Source organism: Vicia villosa, linkage group LG1 (genome assembly GCF_029867415.1).
Source record: "Vicia villosa cultivar HV-30 ecotype Madison, WI linkage group LG1, Vvil1.0, whole genome shotgun sequence".
Classification (NCBI taxonomy): domain Eukaryota; kingdom Viridiplantae; phylum Streptophyta; class Magnoliopsida; order Fabales; family Fabaceae; genus Vicia; species Vicia villosa.
The window spans coordinates 25,252,531-25,270,571 of record NC_081180.1 but is presented as its reverse complement, the minus strand read 5'-3'; the positions used below and the strand labels follow the sequence as shown (position 1 = coordinate 25,270,571).

Here is an 18,041-nt window from a genome sequence, read left to right as displayed (position 1 = left end):
TTTGTTATATTATGAATAAATTCAAGTCTTTTAGTGAGTTATAATCATCCTGAGGAGTATAGATACCATCTAAATTGCTTTTATAGATTAACCGATCAAGAACCCGAGAATTCAAGCAAATGGGAACCGCTTTCAGGCAGTCACAAATAACCAGCAAAATATTAGTATATAATGAATTGAAGTTCTAATTCTCATCCATGTAAACATCATTCACTCTCATTTATAGATCGTGGATATCCATATAGAGAACTTGTTCCGCTAATTTCCCTACCCCATACCAATTGGAAAACGAAAAGGAGAAGAACCTGCATCTAGGACAGATATTCCTCTGGAGGATACCACGATGACACAACATCGACCTCGTAGGAAAGAACTTGTGTAAAACCATCCAAAGGAATAATTCCACCTTCTCACGAGTAGGAATATGCCACACCCACTTCCAAGATTTATTTTTATTGTATTCTTAACAAATTCAACTCTTTTGAGTGAGTTATAACCATCCTGAGTAGTATATATACCATTTAAATTGCCTTTCTAAATTAACCAATCAGGCATCTGAGAATTCAAACAAATGGGAAGCGCTTTCAGGCGGTCACAAACAACTAGAAGAATATTAGTATATAATTAATTGAAGTTCCAATTCTCATCCAAGTAAACATTATTCACTTGCATTCCCGGATCATGGATATCCACATAAAGAACCTACTATGCTAATTTCCCTACTCCAAACCAATTGGAAAACAAGAAAGAGGATTTCTCATTCCTCAATCTAAATTCAAAGTCATCTTTAAGAGCGACAAAAGTTTTCATAATTGCATTTCAAGTAACTGGTCTTGTTTCTTGTTCATATTAAAGAAATTTTCCTCAATGATGTCAGTCGCCACAACTGTTGCTCTCTCTAATGTTGTTCTGATATGTTAAGATCGTCTTCTTTATGTTCAAGTTCTCTTTGTTAGTTTTAATATATTTTGTAACCTTTTTTGTTTCTTCTTCTTCAACAAAATTCCTTCTAGTCTCGGTATAAAAATATTTTTGATGTGTGAAACATGTTAATTTATTTATATTGAAATTTTTTTGTTGTTATTGTTGTGTTTGACAAAAAAACAGTTCAAACCGAACCGATTACATCCATAATAGACAATGGAAAAATGATGAGAAAGAGAATTGTGGGTTATCTTGAAAGAAACTAATTGGTTAGTTTGGAGGAGAACTAAAGGATCGAAAAAAATTAGCACAGAGACACCATAGGCTTGGGAGAAAACCAGACCTATTATTCTAAGAGAACAATTTGAGACCTAAATTCTCAAAAAATCTGAAGGGTAATTTGTCATAACGGATCCAAGGCTCAGTTAAAAAGAAAAAGTCATGCCTGTGAGCTAAGAGCATGGAATTGAGGGCTAATCTTGATGGGACCTTGGTCAGTCCCCTAACATTCTAGAAGAGGCACTTCGTGGAAAGGGCCTTTGAGAACCAACATTGGATTTAGTCACACACCCCTTTGAGGTGCTGGCCTTTTGGTTGTTTTTCTTCTTTTCAGATTTTGAAGGGATTTGATGATATTCAGATTCTAGATTCTATACTTCTTTTATAAAGTCCTATGAGGCTTCTTGATCAGCCAAAGTTGCCTAAGAGTTTGCAAGGAAATATTTGTTGTTCTTGTTGATGGTGTCTTTCTCAAGACCATCCATTTCTCTTCAAATGTGGCATCAACAAACTCAGATTCCTCTAAGCTATTGACTTTTGAATCCAATTTTAAAGGTATGTTTTCAACCTAGAAAGGAGAAGGCACCAATTCCCCCATCTCAATTTCCACTCTATCCACTAGTGCACCAGTTGCAACCCGGCCCTATGTTTTATTCAATTGTGGGAGGAGCTTAAAATTCCCCATCTTGCTGAATTCAGGAATCTCCAAAGATTGTTTTCATCTAGAGTTAGTAAAGCTTGAGGGATGTGCCTAGTTTCTATAGCTGGGTCCACAATTTTTTTCACTAAGACTTGTTGGTTTCCTTTTTTAGAGGTCACCTGGGGTGTTTTAATCAAGCTCTTTTCGTTAGAAAATTTACAAATATCTACAAAATAACCTATTTTGTTACAATAAACAAAAATGAGGCAGGTTCTCATATTTCAATTCAGTGAAGAAAGCATACCCCTGCTTTTCAACCATAAATTTTATCCTAATTTCCTTTGTTATATCAATGTCAACTAAGACTTTAACAAAGTGATCAAAAGACATATCAATCAAAGGCATGGTAGAGGCAGTGTCTGAGAAAATGGGGGTGTCAATGCTACTAGTTAGGACAAAAAGGATTCTAGGTCTCCAATATTCTTGAGTTAAACTGTAAAAAGAAACTCATATATTTGTTGTATTGTGCTGTTGCAAAGTAGGCGTGGAGTTCTTTATCCAAGAAAAGAGCTTGAGAAGCCTAGGTGAGAGATTCCACGCACACGAAGCTAACACTCTTCTGGCATCTTCTAAAGAGGAGAAAACAAATTCATAGAAGCCTTTCCAGTGAGATGATTCCCCATTTGACAAAATCCTTCCAAAGAGTTGAAAGCTTCAAATGAATATTAATCATAGAAAGGGGTTTGGTGCCTTTTGGCCATGGAATCTTGCCGTGAAGGTTGTACTTGAATATTCCACACCTGTTTGAAACTCGTCTTTTGGTATTGTGATGGAGATACGGTCCCCTTTGAAGATAGGTTGCGGAAGTTACGAAGTTGAAATATCACATACATCGTTGAGAGCTTCGACAAAACGATTTTTGGTGAGGTTTGATGGAGAGGTTTTGGGAGGTGGAGGGGCAAGACACACTCGAGGAATCAAAAAAGTTTCCATGAATGTTGGAAGGTGACTGACCAATTGGTCAAGGAGATCCATGGAAAGAGACGATGACCAATCCTAAGTGTTTTCTCCATCTTCATATCCTCCTTTTTCAAGTAAGTGGACTAAATCAAATAATGAAAAGAAGAAGTAATTTTATTGATATTTGGCTATAGAAGGAGGGAATTTTCTTTTAAAAAAATTAAGAATGAAAATTCAAATTAAAGAATGTTGAAACCTATGATTAAAAAATGGTGAAATAATAGTGTTTGGGTACACAAATATTTTTTTGTTTACTTGTTTTTTTATAGATTGTATCAAAAAAGTTAAAATTTATATATTTGATTCCTACTAGTAGTTCGACCCTAGTTTAATTATCTTCCCAATTAGAGTACAATCATATGAAAAGGACTTCATTTTTTATTTTCTTCTCTAATCACCAACTACTGCTCCAACTACTTATCTATTGGTTAGATTACTCTTGAATGAAATTTACATCTGAAGTAGATCTTTACCAAAAATCTCCACATGTGCATGATCCATTTTTGAAATGATGAAATCTGTTCACATCTCTCACAATAAATTCTCTCTCTACAATATCACTAATAAGCTTAAAGGCCTCATGACAATCCCTGCACATTCTCAAGTTCTTCATTATTCTGATAGTGATTCCTTTAGGTGTGTTTAATAATCCAAACGCCAATGCAAGTTTCTCACTGTGTAAACTCACAATTTCCTCTCCGGCTTCCTCTTCAATATCAACAAACACCAGCCCTGTAATCACTCCCACATGCCCCCTCTCTTTCATTCTCCCTTCCAATTCCCTTAGCAAGTTTAGTATCTCCTTCTTTTGACTACACTTAGATATGTCTCCAGCATGGAACAAATAAGTTGATTCCTTTATCTCAACCCAACTGCTTCCAGGCTCCTTGAAAACTCCGGTACGCTTCATTTTGGATCGGAGATTATGAGCATTTTCCCAATCTCCTGCTAATGCGTAAGTGTTGGACAATGTAACATATGCAGCTGCTACTTGTTGGTTGGATTTTATCACATGATTGCTTGCTTCAAGAGCGATGTCTACTCTACCAAGAAGCCTACTAGCTGAAAGAAGTGTCCCCCATAATAAAGCATCATCGTCCTCACTTCCAACTTTAACTGATTTTGCTAACCGATATGCTTCATCGATACGCCCCACTCGACCGAGCATATCTACAGCGCATGTATAATGCCTTGCATCTGGCATCACCCCATGTTTCTCATTCATGGAGTTAAAAAGCTCAAGTCCTTTATCTATAAGCCCTGAGTGGCTGCAAGCATGTAAGACTCCAACAAAAGTGATGTCATTTGGTTTTATTCTTTTATCAATCATTTCCTGAAACAGTCTCAAAGACAATGTTCCAAGTCCATACTTTGCAGCACCCACAATCATTGAAGTATAGGGAACCACGGAAGGATTTGAGATTCTCCTAAAGACTTTGTCACAATAACTAATGCATCCACATTTAGCATACATGTCCACAAGTGCACTAGCAACCACATCATTCGCGTCGTGCTCAAGACGGATGACAACCCCATGAGTAATCTTTCCCGAACCTAGCCTCCCCAAGCTCGCGCAGGCGCTAACCGCGCTGCATAACATGAAATGATTCGGTTTATCCAGTCTGAAATGATTGAATTCCCTGAACAGCTCTAGAGCAAGATGCCCTTGTGCATTCTGAGAATACGTGGTGATCATGGAAGTCCAAGAAACCACATTCCTCACACACATGAAGTCAAAAACCATCCGTGCCTCATCAACACAATTGCATTTCCCGTACATATCAATAAGGGAAGAACACACAACAAGATCAGAACAGTAACCGGAAACCTCAACAAGAGCGTGAATTCTTCTGCCAATCTCAAGGTTGGCAAGGATAGAACATGCATTGATGAGAGTGGAAAAGGTGAATTCGTTTGGCGCAACCAATGTTCCTAGCATTTGATGGAAGAGACATAGTGCAATATTGGGTTGACCCTGGTTGACATAACCAGCCATAAGAAGAGACCAAGAGACAACATTTGGGTGAGGCATTTCATCAAACAGGTTTTGTGCATGGTTGATTCTGAGGAGTTTGAGATAGGAGTTAATGAGATTGTTGGTGGTAAATGTGTCATATAACAAACCAGATTTGATGAAGTTGGAATGAGTAGGGGCTACAGTGGTTAAATGCTTAGAAAATTGGAGCTTTTCAACGTTGAGGCCATTGCCATTGGTACTGATATGGAAAGAGAGTTCGTGAAGGCGAGAAAGAGAAAAGCGAGAAGAAGAGGAGAGGGATTTTACCAAATTGGGCTTCATAAAATGGTTGCATGCGGTGGCTAGACAAGGCTTTGACTCTCCATCTTTATATAAACACAAACAAAAAAAACATCACCATGTTACATCTTGGTATAGTAATTCCGTTTTTAAATATAAGATTATTTTTCCAAAATTTATTTTATTTATTTTTTCAATCAACAATAAACATTATCATAAAATATATAAGTATATAAGAAAAAAAAAGGGTATGCACCGACCGTCTAAAATATTTTTATACTTTTAATCTATCACAGATGTGTATCTCGCTAAATTACATTTTTAATTTTAAAATATTTATATGATACAACTGAATGTTATAATTCTATTAAATGATGATATAAAATTAATTTATGCTAAAAATCACTATCTTTAATCTCAATATATAAATTAATTACTTTAAAAGAACATGTAAAAATAGATGACATTTAGACTGAACCACCATTTAAATGGTTCACCGTAGACCATTTAAATGGTTCACCATAGACCATACATAATAGATGACATCTAGGATGAACCACCATTTAATAAATGTCTTTCTAAAAGATTGATCCAAACGGTTTCCCTCAAAAAGAGTTTTGAGGCGGATGGAAGAGAATAGAAATAAAAAAGAAAAAAAGAAACTTGTGTGTGAAGTTTATTACTTCTATTATTTAGGGTGTCTTTGATTCGAGATAGAGCAAAGAGAGAGGAGAAAATATTTATAATTAATTGTGTTTGGTCCATATTTTAGGAGGGAAGAGGAAGAGGGCAAAATCTCTCCAAATAATAGTTTTTCTGTCCCCGAGAAATTCGGAAGGGAGAGGGGGAAAGTGAATTTTAATATTTAATAAATTAATATATTTATTAAAATATCTCATTCTTATTTTATTATTTTAAAATTATTATTTTCTTTTCTATTCTTTTTTTTCTTTTTTGGATATTTTCTCTAATGTTTCCATCAACTTATTGTAATTATTTTTCACTTTCACTTTTTTTTATTTTTTATTTAATAAAAATTATAATCACTGTAATTTTTTATTTTTTATTATAATTTATTTTATGTATTCAAAAATTATTATCAACGCACAGTTTATTTTGTATATAGAGTTATAATATGAATTAAGTGCATTCAATTTTTTAATGTTATGTGATAAGTTATGACTTTTTAATTAGTCAATTATAAAAATATTATTTTCAAAAAAATATTTATGAAATTTTCACATTCGAATATCGTATCACTTATATAAAATCACAAGATAAAAATGTAAATTATTATTAAAATTTCTTCTTTCCCTCACGAACCAAACATATTTTTAAACGAAATTCCTCCTCTCCTCTCGTTTGAACCAAACATATACTCCTATATAATTAAAAAAAATCTCTCCCCTCCCATTCCATTCCCTCCAGTAAAATACACTACAAGAAAATCGGTAATTAGCTAGGACCAAAACCGTAGCTAATTTGAAGCGAATCTATCAAATTGATTTAGTTGGAGATTAGTTGGGGATTAACTACTATATATGTCGTAGCTTGGATTGAGTGGCTAATTATCTACATAAGTTTTCCTAGCAAAATTCAAGTAAATATTTTACAATTCGCAGCTAAACCACAACTAAACTGTAGCAAATTATCGGTCTAATATTTATGTTTTCAAACTAAATAGCTACAATATCGCAACAAAATTTTCATAGTAAATCTCAAGCTAATTACGATTTTTAGTTTTTTAATCAAAACCAGATAATTATTAATTATTTACAAAAATTATTAATATCCTGCTAACCAACACCGGAAGCATTAAATCGGTTGCTAAGAATATTACTAGTATCGACCAATCCAATAACTCAAAGATAAACCTAAAAAAAACTCATAAGTTACTTCAGAAGCCGATATCGAGATACCTCCATTCTCTCACCCAGGAGTACAACGATGATTTGATTCCTGCGTTTCACCCGCTCTTTGGTAACAACAACGGGACTCAACAAGCCATTCACATTCTCTTCAATAATGACTTGATCTACTACTACATCTGCTTTCTTACTTTTTGGGAACCTCATCCTCTTTGCTCTGTATGATAAGTAAATAAATTCAATCAACTATCAGAAAATCAAGTTCAAGAAACTCAACATAACAATCTCAAAAAAAGAGGGGAAAATAACAATAAGGGAGAGCATCTTACAGTAACAACAATTGAAGGTGGAATTTCTACAAAGAATAGATAATTGTCTTGTCTCAGAGTTTGTTCCTGTGTGATGTTTGGTGGAATTTCTATGAAGAATAGATAGTTGTCTTGTCTCTGAGTTTGTTCCTGTGTGATGTTTGGTTTTAAGCCGTCGTTTTCAGTACCTGAGACAGAGAGAAAAAATATGAGAATGAGATCTTCGTACTCACACGAAATCAAAGCTTCAAATTCTATTTTTAACAAAATAATCTAAGTTCCTTTTTAGCATTACACTGGTCATTGCCAAGGCCCAAAGCAAAAACTAAATTAATACCAATTATATACAATCTACAGGGTAAAGCATTCTTTTGTTTATTATCTAAATTTTCTTACTGGATTATCTAATAACTTTAGATTTTTTCAGATAAAGTAATTAGTAGCTGACTCATACCTTTTCATGAAGTTAGATGGTTGTACCAATTTCACCAGCATTGACCTTGGCAACACTCGGATACTGCAGAATCATAGTACTCAGTTGCTGGAAAAATCTGAAACCTCAAAGATATCTTTGTTATAAGAAGTAAAATTAACACCTAAAAAAGAAGGTGCTAACTGAATTACAATTGAAGATCAGTTCATTTTCACTTACATGGAACATGTCGCAATCTAGTTGCAATAGGGAATTATATGCAATAGAAGAAATATGGATCGTGTGAGAAGCAGGATCACGCGGGTAATAATCATCGGAAGCTCTCACAATAGCAGTCTGCTTAGCACTGTAAAGTCCATCAGTGTTATGATACATACACGCTATGCATCCATTGTCGGAAAAGTTACGCGCATCCACTGCAGGACCTGGCACACTCCAGGGACTGCTTGATGTTGTGTTCTGCAGTGGATGATGTTGCTACAATTAAAAATGAAAATGTTCATATGTAAAGCAAACTAGAAAACATTGATTCAGGATCTAGAGCAAACTAGAAATCATTAATTCAATATCATTACCAAGAAGGCTGACTTTTTCCTGTGCACTGTATCCTCGAAAAATGATTGATGGATATCTCGTCTAATAACAAATCAACCTGCCATGGCCATGTCCACAAAACAAATTAGAAATATAACTTATAGCAGAAGAAATATTTTATATAGCCTATAACACAAGAAATCATACCTTTAAACTTTGAGAAAGCTCTGCACATCCGCCATGCGTGTAATAATTTATAGAACCTATAACACAAGTAATCAGACCTTTAAACTTTGAGCAATTTGAACAGAAAATCAAAACCATGATGGAATTAACATGAAACTTTTGTAAAGATAGCATACATAAGTATTACAAGATATCTACTTTGGATGTTTTTTATGCTAGTTTGTGACCCTTTATGGTGAAAAACCGAATCTGCCTGCCCAGTTTCACCATATAAAACGAATTCCCCACACTCACGGCAATGCTGAATGTTACACCATTTCTTTTCAAGAGGTTGAACCTACACCTGCAGTAGCTAGCTTTGATGACATACAATTGGAGTTATGTTCCTTGTTGACTAAATATTAACATGTTTTTGCGAATCCTTCTGGCTTACCTCTGCCTAGATTTTAAGATCACTCTATTCCCTTATTGCAGAACAGTAACCCCGTTAAGGTGAAGCCTTACAAATATTCCTCTAGTCAAAAGACACATATCGAAAAAATGGTGCAAGAGATGTTAGATGAAGGTACTATTCAGCCAAGTATCAGCCCCGTCTCCTCCCTGGTATTATTGATTCGAAAGAAAGATGGATCGTGGAATTTATGTACCAATTATAGGGACCCTAACGCCATAACCATTAAAGATAGTTTTCCCATTCCAATGGTGGACGAGTTACTAGACGAACTGTTTGGCGCTACTCATTTTCAAAGTTGGATTTATGTTTGGCGCTACTCACTTGGTGTGGGAAGTCTGGATATCATTTTTGATACTGGAAGTTCCTATACTTACTTCAACTCTCAGGCTTACCATGCATTAATTTTTTTGGTCAGTTAAAATCATTTTCACTAATACTTAGAAATACTGTATACAAGTAACTATGGTTTATATAGAAATTAGGATAATGTTAATAAAACATTGGCGGGTTACATTATATGATGACATTTAGTTCAATTTTCTAAATGCAGATGAATAAGGACTTGCATAACAACTATAACTTTTCTACATTTTCTATGTTTGTAGACTGCTTTAGTATAGAAAATAACAGGAACATTTCATGTGTGAATGCTAACATTTTGTTTCTGCCATAACAAGGGAAATGTTTGTCTAGGCATTCTAAACGGCTCTGAAGTAGGATTGGGTGAAGTGAACATAATTGGAGGTATGAGTTTGGTTTCACCGTTACTATATCATTCTGGATAATATTCTATGAAGCACGACACAACACTAATACTAACACATAAATATTTATAATAATTTTAATATTTAAAAATAGAGTAACAAGAAGTAAGGGTAAGAATTAACAATTATCAGTAACAAAATTGAAGTTCTTAATAGTGAATCTAATCCAAAGTGTGTTATAGTTATTTACCTATCACCATCTACTAATATTGTATGATAAGACACAATAATAGACCATCATTTTTTTTTCATTCTGTTAGTAAAATACCCCTGTATTTGTTTTTTCAATAATATTCTCCAATAACCAATGGACAGTCGCGATAAAATGCTTGCATAAAATTTGCTATAAATTTCTCAAGAACGTAGGCAGCATAATTCTCATATGAAGGACAAACCTGGAAGATCACAAAGTGCAGGACCCTTGACTCAATTGTCACCTATAAAATCATAAAATATGAAAGTAATGAATGAAAATAGGTCAATCCACTTGTTAATTCAAGAAATCACTTCTAGCATGCAATTTTCAAGTGTAGTCAATATGGTGCCCACATCTTTAGACTTCTTAATTTATATTTGTGCATGTTGAAAACCAGCTTTTCCTTTATCCACATGTGTGTATCCATAACTTATGAGTCTAAAAACAGTTGCATCAGTTATTTACTTATGTTATTTCAAAGAATTTGATACTTTATCTTCTAATTCTACAATTAGAGGATTAAGCATCCAAAAGTAGCTTTATGTTGCCATTCTGTAGTAAAATTGTAACACTACAGAACCTAACTAAAACACAAAAAACTAAAGCCTCTACAGGTTACCATAATAGAGAAACTTGAAATTGAAAATTTTCACTTTCTATGATACTCTATTTACTAGAAAAATATGATTACTGCAGAGTCAATACATGTAATAATATTTTTATTATTCATATATTTAATCAGATTTATATTGAACCAGATTTATATTTAATCTGTCAAAAGAACCATTTTTTCGGTAAAAGGCAGCAAAAATTACAAATAGAGAGAATATCGTTCAACAAATTGAGTTTAACCTGTGACCGACCTTTCCTCGTAGCCATATGAAGAGTTGTACTACCCTTCTTATCACACTCTTTCAATAAAGTTGGATCAGCTTGTAATATCTCTTCCACCACTGATGTACTCTGTCCTCTGATACCCATATGCATTGCAGTTTGACCTTTTTTTATCTTTGATAAAGACAGTTCTTGCATCACGAGTAGTAAGTGCTTCCACAATTTGATCGACGTCTTACCTAACAACATCGTGTAGTGCAGTTTTCCCATTTTTTCTAACTATAAACATGGAGATGACATCAACATCCAGAATAAAATTTACCAAATCCAAGTGCTCTTGACTTGCAACAGAATATAAAGGGCTGGTGTTTGATAGTCCACCACTGAATTATTAGATCTTCCTTTTACTAGGATGAAACCATCAAATAGTGGCCGCTGAACATCAAATAGCAGAGGGTCACCGCTCCGGACCGATATCCCAGAATAGTGCCGATAGCGGCCACTATCAATAACTCTTTTAAGTTACCAACCCTATACAATGTCCTAAGTCTTTAATACTTCCTAAGTCTATCATAGGAACTTCCTATGTACAAATCAATAATTAGACAGTTCTAGAGAACCATAAAGAAAAATCTTGGTATTTTCACTACACCAGCTCTAGAGGACAATACAAACCTCTCCACCAATGATTGTGAGATTACTTTTGAATTGTCAAAAAACTCTCGAGATTCTCTCACTTGCAATCTTCAAGTCAAATATTCTCTCAAATTCTACATTAAAAAATTACATATTCTATCAGTCAAATATCAAAGAACAGAAATCAAATTTGATCAATCTAACAAAAGAAAACGGACTGAGAAATATATAAATTGGAAATTTCACACCACCTTCATCGACAATGATTCTTCACTTGCTATCATGGAGTTTGCCTCGCGAGACATCGTTGAAACAGGAACCCTAAAAACCAATTACAAACTAGTGATAGAGTTAGGCACTGTTAATTCTTTAGAATAAGCAAAATGGAGAGTGATGATATAGATCGGAGAAAATACAACGATTAGGGAAGATCAGATAGATGTATTGCGAATCAGAGAACTAGAACGAGTGAGATTAAGCGCTTATGAGAAAAAGTGATTCACATAAAAATGGTTTTGGTCAGAAAACGAGAATGAAATTTAGATGTTTTGCGAAAGCTGCAACGATTCTTTAGGTTTTGAAACGGTGGTGCGATGAAGCGCAAGAGAAAAACGGTGGTTTCAGATCAAAACAAGAGGAGAGAGAAAAATAAATTAAAATAATTTTGTTCTTATAAATCATTTTATTTTTATTTCACAAAATTGATTTTGTTTTTAATTTTTTATTCAAAATTTCTTTTTCTTATAAACAAAACAACTGAGCGAATTATAAATTTGTTAAACTTATTCATTTATTTAATTTGCGTAATGTTATATTGAATTATAAAAATAGCAAAGTTGTTAAATTTAGCTATGAAATTATTTTTTGAAGTAGAATCATATGCAATCAGCTAGGAATTGCCTTGAATTAACAGCTCTAGCAAATATTTGGTACTCATTTTAACCAAACATACCCTTATTTTCAAAATCTCAATTCCATTCAGCAGGATATCACGGTATATTGTGTATATTGTTTATGGTTCTCGTTGAAGCTTGATTCATAGATTCAGACCCGACCCATAGGCTAGGCAAGTGAGGCCTTTGCCTAGGGCCTCAAAATATTTTTTTTTAACTTACCGTTGTTGCTCCGTTAATTACTACACTTATATCAATAGTAAGTTGCAAATAAGAAGCTAAAGAGCCACTTTGTATGTACATTGCACCTCAACTCTTGCACAAGCTTTTTAATACAATAATATTACTTATTAATAGTACCAATTTCTCTCTCTTATAATCAATTCACATTAAAAATAGATACAAAACAAATTTGCTGTACGTTCAAGCTCTTATCCTATTGTAATATTACCTTTGTTCATTCAATAATCAATGTATCTGGTATTGTATATTGACTAAATACATTAAATATTCAATGAACATAAAAAGTGAATTGTCTCTTATATAAAAGAAAAGAGGTAGTATTATCAAAAAGATTGTAAAGAAAGAGGAAAAAAAAGAACAACAAAGGCAAGATTAAAGAATATTGTTTAATTTTTATATTTAATAATTTTAGAATAGATGAATGTCAACTCTAAAATTTGCATCACGAAGTTTCAAAATTAACGAAAAAAATTGAATCTTTAGTTGAATCACAAAAAGAATTTTAGATAAATTTATCAAAACATAATATAAATAGTGATTTGTTAATAGAAGAATTTGATAGTATAGACACGGTTAAAAATATACGTGATCTAAGTCCGTGGACAAATAATAGTACTACTTTGAGAGATTTATTAATAGAAAAAGACCCTTAAAGTTATTGATATAAATTTTCCTAAATATAAATCGTTAAAAAATACTAAAAGAAATCAGATTACAATAAATTAATAAATAATTTTTCATCTCAAAAAATTTGTAAAATAAAATCTTAAATAAAAATTATTTTTAATTTAAAAAGTCTCATTTTAAAATCCGCCTCGGGCCTCAATATGTATTGGGCCGGCCCGGGATAGATTAACTCTTTTAATTTGAGAGCTTCCTTCTTGAGAGTACATATACATTATACACAACATAATCTTTTTGAACAGGAACCCTGTTACCACCACTCCACTTTATCACATCAGCATATTTTTCAGCATAAATATCATTTATAAAAATCTGAAAAACTCTATGTTCTTGATATAATAATCAAACTCACAAAAATGTAACCTTACCATATAAGTAAAGCATAATCAACTTCAAAATTCCATGTTACGTTATAATTATTCATTTCATAACTTCTTGCAGATAAGTAAACAGTTCCTGTTGCAGTATAATTTGGAATGGTATTATTTACTCTTGCGGAGCGAAAAAATATCCAAACGTATCGCACGCTCAGAGTACAATTGAGTTGACATCGATATTTATTTGTTTCAAAGGAACGGGAAAACGTCGAGTAAAACCCATTGGAAAAAGGAATGGTCATCGCAATCATATCGGTTTCGAGAATCAGTTATGCGAGAGGAAGGTATTAGCACAATTCCGTTGTACTCAACGATACCCATTTATTTAGTTTATTTGGTCTGATGAGATGTGAATCCCTGTCCTACGTATCCTCAGCTGCCATGAGGAACTCAAGACCACATAGCTCTCACTAGAAAAAACCACGTGTTGGTTGGTTTATTTTAGAGAATGATGTTTTAGATATTTCGAACGCTTGAACCTTTACTTGCTGCTCGTTCGTGGAGGCTGAAGTATTTATTTGTTTCGTGTCGAAATAGCTAAGACACATTCGTTTTTAAAAAAGTTTTCGAGGGGGTCGCACAAGGGAGAAAAATAGTTTAATTGGTTGAATTGATTTTATGCGGTGACAGGTATTCAGATAAGGAGCCCGACGGTAGTATCCAAATACCTGATAAGAGAATGAATTTAAATCCAAAGCACATTTCATCATTCAAAAATTTATTATGAAAAATGTGAGACGAATCAAGATTTAGATTTTATTAGGATGATGAATATCCAAACAGTGCGTCTTACAATGTTTGAAAATTCCGAAAGGAAGTGGTCTAAACCCCAAGCGTCTTATTTTTATTCCAGCTTATTAGAAAAATAACTGAAAAAAAATACGCATAACAATTTTAATTTACACAAGTATTTTAAGTTAAGCAGGAAAAAATGGCTACAATTTATCTCACAAGAACAAATATGTGTCACGGGGCAGTTCATTCTTATCAAATGGAATAATCTGATAATAGAAACGATAACAAAAGTTAATCACGCTAACAATAAATAAATAAAATAAGAATTATAACCCTCATCAAAAAGATAAACACTATCATTCAAAACAAATCATATATTTTAAAATTAATCGGTTAAGTTAATTAAAATTTATTTACAAAAACTAATCAAGGGAGAAGATAATAAAATTTAATTTATAAAAATAACTAAATTAGCCTGCAAAACTATCTATTGAAGAAATAAATTAAGGAAATTTCTCTTTCCACCTAGTGGTGGTCAAAATCACCCATGAAAATTTCAAAATATCATTTGAAGATGCATCTCTGAACGCCCCACAAAAAAGGTGTTTTCGGAGATGCACCTCCGAAAACATCCTTTAAGCATTAGAAAGGTGTTTCGGAGATGCATCTCCGAAATAACCACTGACAATGATTTTTTTTAGAAAATTATCAAAGTTAAATTTTGATACGGATAGTAAAAACGCGAATGGAAAAAAAATGTTAAACAACAATAACCACAAACGATAATAAGCAATATCAAACAATAAGCACAACGATAACAAACGATAATATGTTATTCTGAATATAGTAAAATATTATACATAAATTGTTCCAGAATAAAAAAAACATAGCCTACTGCGTATGCTTAATCCTCACCCTCTGACCTCTCATCTGCCTCCTGTATTCTACCGCAGTCGCTGCCTCGCCAGCCACCCTCTTCATGATGGCCACCGCCTCAAGTCCGCCCCTCTCAACGAAATCCAGAGCCTCCTGCCCAATCACCTGTATCCGATGACAGATCGATAAGACATCAGTGGCATGGTCATCATTGGCATGTCTAGATGGACGTCTAGGAGCATTCGGTGTCATGATAGGGTGTAACATTGTGTAGAACCATGTCATGTATCCCTCTACACAATGCCAACTGCAGGATGTCTCATCATCCGATAGTCATGTGGCACCAAATCATGCTCCCAATCACCAAAGATCTCATCGAGATCACGACAGACAATGGTATCGGGAAGAGCCTGAGATGGAGATCTGAGTATGATTTCGACATAGCTAAATTGTCGCATCCATCTCTCCGGAAAATACCTGACCATAGTGTCAGTCCCACATGCCAGCTACCCAGAGTACAAAGAGATGAAGTCAAATGGGATAACCTCTTTGTGATCCTCGGACGACGTCCATAGGATGTCATTATGATCAGTACGATCAAGATACACCCGAAACGACTACACATCCTGATTCCCTCTATTGGGGAGATACATGGCAACCCTCGACATAAGTTCCGTATAGGCAAGATCAAGAGCATATCCATGAATGCGGTGGAAGTGAGAAATGATCCATCCCTGAAAAATGAATAAGAGTCGTGTAAAAAAATTATTAATAGTAAAGTAAATTTAATAGTGGGAATGAAATGTACCGTCATCTGCGTGAAAGAACCTGGAAGTTTCCTCGTCCTCTAATTAGAGGCTTCATTCAGCTTTTGGTATAGGTATACCAAACAGTCGGTCCCCCAGTTCCACACACCCACTAATCCAAATCCATAAAGTACCAGAGATATGTTACATCCACGTAGTCGGCACTTTTGTCCACAAAAAGGGATGGGTCAAACATGTACATGAAGTAACACCTCAAAGCACACTAACGGTGATACTGAATAAAGAAGTCATCGCCCTCAGACTCTAAATCACCAAATGCAATAAGGTGGTCGTCATAAAGGTCCTTCAAGAACGAGAACTTCACATGTGCCCTATTAGTCGAGGAACACTGTTCGACTGCCATCTCCGGTTGAGCACCCAAATACTCAACCATCCACTTAATGGCAACATCACGAGTGATGCGAGACTAGTTAAGGAGCCTCCCTCGGATAGGAAGGTGTATCAAGCAGGCGACGTCATCTAGAGTGATCATCATCTCTCCAACTGAAAAGTGGAAAGACCACGTCTCCTTGTGCCATCTCTCTACGAATGCCCCTACATTTCGTGGCTAATGGTGTTGTAACCAAAACAACATAGTCATGAAAGTTTGGAGGCAATAATGACATCCTTGAACTAATTCGGAGCAGGATGATGTAGAGTAAATATTTTGTGAGTGTGGTTCACGAATTTTAGTACCGTCCACTCATGTAAAATAAAAATTAATATAAAGATGGAGGTATAATATAAAAGTGTAATCAAAAAGTAAAATTGTAATTAAAAAGTGTAATAAAAAAGTATACCTATCCACTGGAAACATGTCGGGCAACATGATTCGAGTAATATATCAACGGGGAGGTGTCAGAGGGTTCTCCTGGGTAAGCCGGGGTAACATGCACGGGTGTCGGCACACGAACCTCCTTAGGTGTAGGAACACAAACCTCCTCGTGTGTAAGAACATGTACCTCCTCCGGTGCCTCTTGGGATGAGGACGTACGGGATAGACGACTCTTGGGAGCAGAAGTGGATGGTCCCTCCACTTCCTCCAGCGGTACTCGACGGTGTTCGCAACCCTCGCAACCTGCTCAGCTCTCACGTCGAGCGGAAGCAGTTTGGGTTGACCTGCCGAGTCTCACTCTTTCTAGATTGTCAGACATTTTTCCTGGAAAAATAATAATAACAATAACAAGTCAGGTTCGAAAAATTAAAAAAAAAAACAATTCAGTGATTATTTTGGAGATGCATCTCCAAAACTCCTCAGAGGTGTTTTCGTAGATGCTTCTCCAAAACTACCCGCAACCTCCATTTTTGGAGCTTCAACCACAGTCACCCAAAAAAGGCATTTTACATAATTTAAACTTCAAAGAACCAACTTTATACAATACCTACTAATTTTTTAAATGATCATAAATAGTTTTTTATGCACATGCAAATCAAAATAGAATTTTTCAAAAACTTACTCAATGTGTAGAAATTTGTCGAATGGTGTTGCAATGGGTTGTTAGGAGTTGCAATGAATTGAGAAATATTTATGAAAATGGATGGAAACGAAGTTAGAGAGTGTATATTTGGGAGTTGCAATGAATGGAGTTTTTTGTTTGAGGTTTGAACAACACACAGAATAATGAGGGTGCTTCTACGTTAAGTTTGATTATATAGCCTAATTTAGAGATGCATCTCCAAAATACCCAAAATTAAAAAAAAAAATTGGTTTATTCGGAGATGCATCTCCGAAACATCATTGACTTTGAAAAAAAGTGAATTTGGAGACGCATCTTCGACACCTCTAAAATAACAAAATGTGGTGCGTTCGAAGATGGATCTCCGAATTTTAGGAGAAAAAAGGAATTGCGCTAGAGGCCTCTGCTCTGAAAATGTATAGGAATGGAATGAGAAATTCTCATAAACTAAAGTTAGTTAAAGAAAGCCTAATAAGGGGAGCTTGGACTGAAATCCTAGGGGTGCACGAAAGAGAAAAAAAACTGGTAACTGAAGAAAGCGCATAGGCCTTACGGGTTAAAGGCCCAAACCGGACCCATACATTAGAAAACCCCAGTCACACCTTTGGATAAAACCGGTCCCTCCCATAAATGCGTT

General features: G+C 34.6%; 1 protein-coding gene and 1 long non-coding RNA gene across 7 annotated transcripts; both read right to left on the bottom strand.

Moving 5' to 3' along the window:
- Positions 1–2,670: 2,670 nt before the first annotated feature.
- LOC131603108 (pentatricopeptide repeat-containing protein At4g15720) lies at positions 2,671–5,227 on the bottom strand. Its single transcript, XM_058875369.1, has one exon. The coding sequence runs from the start codon at positions 5,160–5,162 to the stop codon at positions 3,333–3,335; it is 1,830 nt and encodes a 609-aa protein (XP_058731352.1). The 5' UTR covers positions 5,163–5,227; the 3' UTR covers positions 2,671–3,332.
- A 1,626-nt stretch (positions 5,228–6,853) lies between these two features.
- Positions 6,854–11,967, bottom strand: LOC131631722 (uncharacterized). 6 transcript variants are annotated; one of them, XR_009292798.1, is made up of 10 exons: positions 11,750–11,967; positions 11,585–11,672; positions 10,727–11,467; positions 10,063–10,104; positions 8,471–8,526; positions 8,305–8,381; positions 7,949–8,206; positions 7,751–7,847; positions 7,318–7,484; positions 6,854–7,205 (listed from the first exon to the last, which is right to left on the bottom strand). It is a non-coding gene; the product is annotated as an uncharacterized LOC131631722 (long non-coding RNA). The 6 variants fall into 6 exon arrangements; XR_009292799.1 differs by having other exon boundaries at positions 11,585–11,654; XR_009292801.1 differs by having other exon boundaries at positions 11,585–11,654; positions 11,753–11,967.
- Between the last annotated feature and the right edge of the window lie 6,074 nt (positions 11,968–18,041).

What these genes read in the sequence shown, in the direction of transcription:
- LOC131603108 (XM_058875369.1), bottom strand. Translation starts at nt 5,162, where the DNA reads ATGAAGCCCAATTTGGTAAAATCCCTCTCCTCTTCTTCTCGCTTTTCT.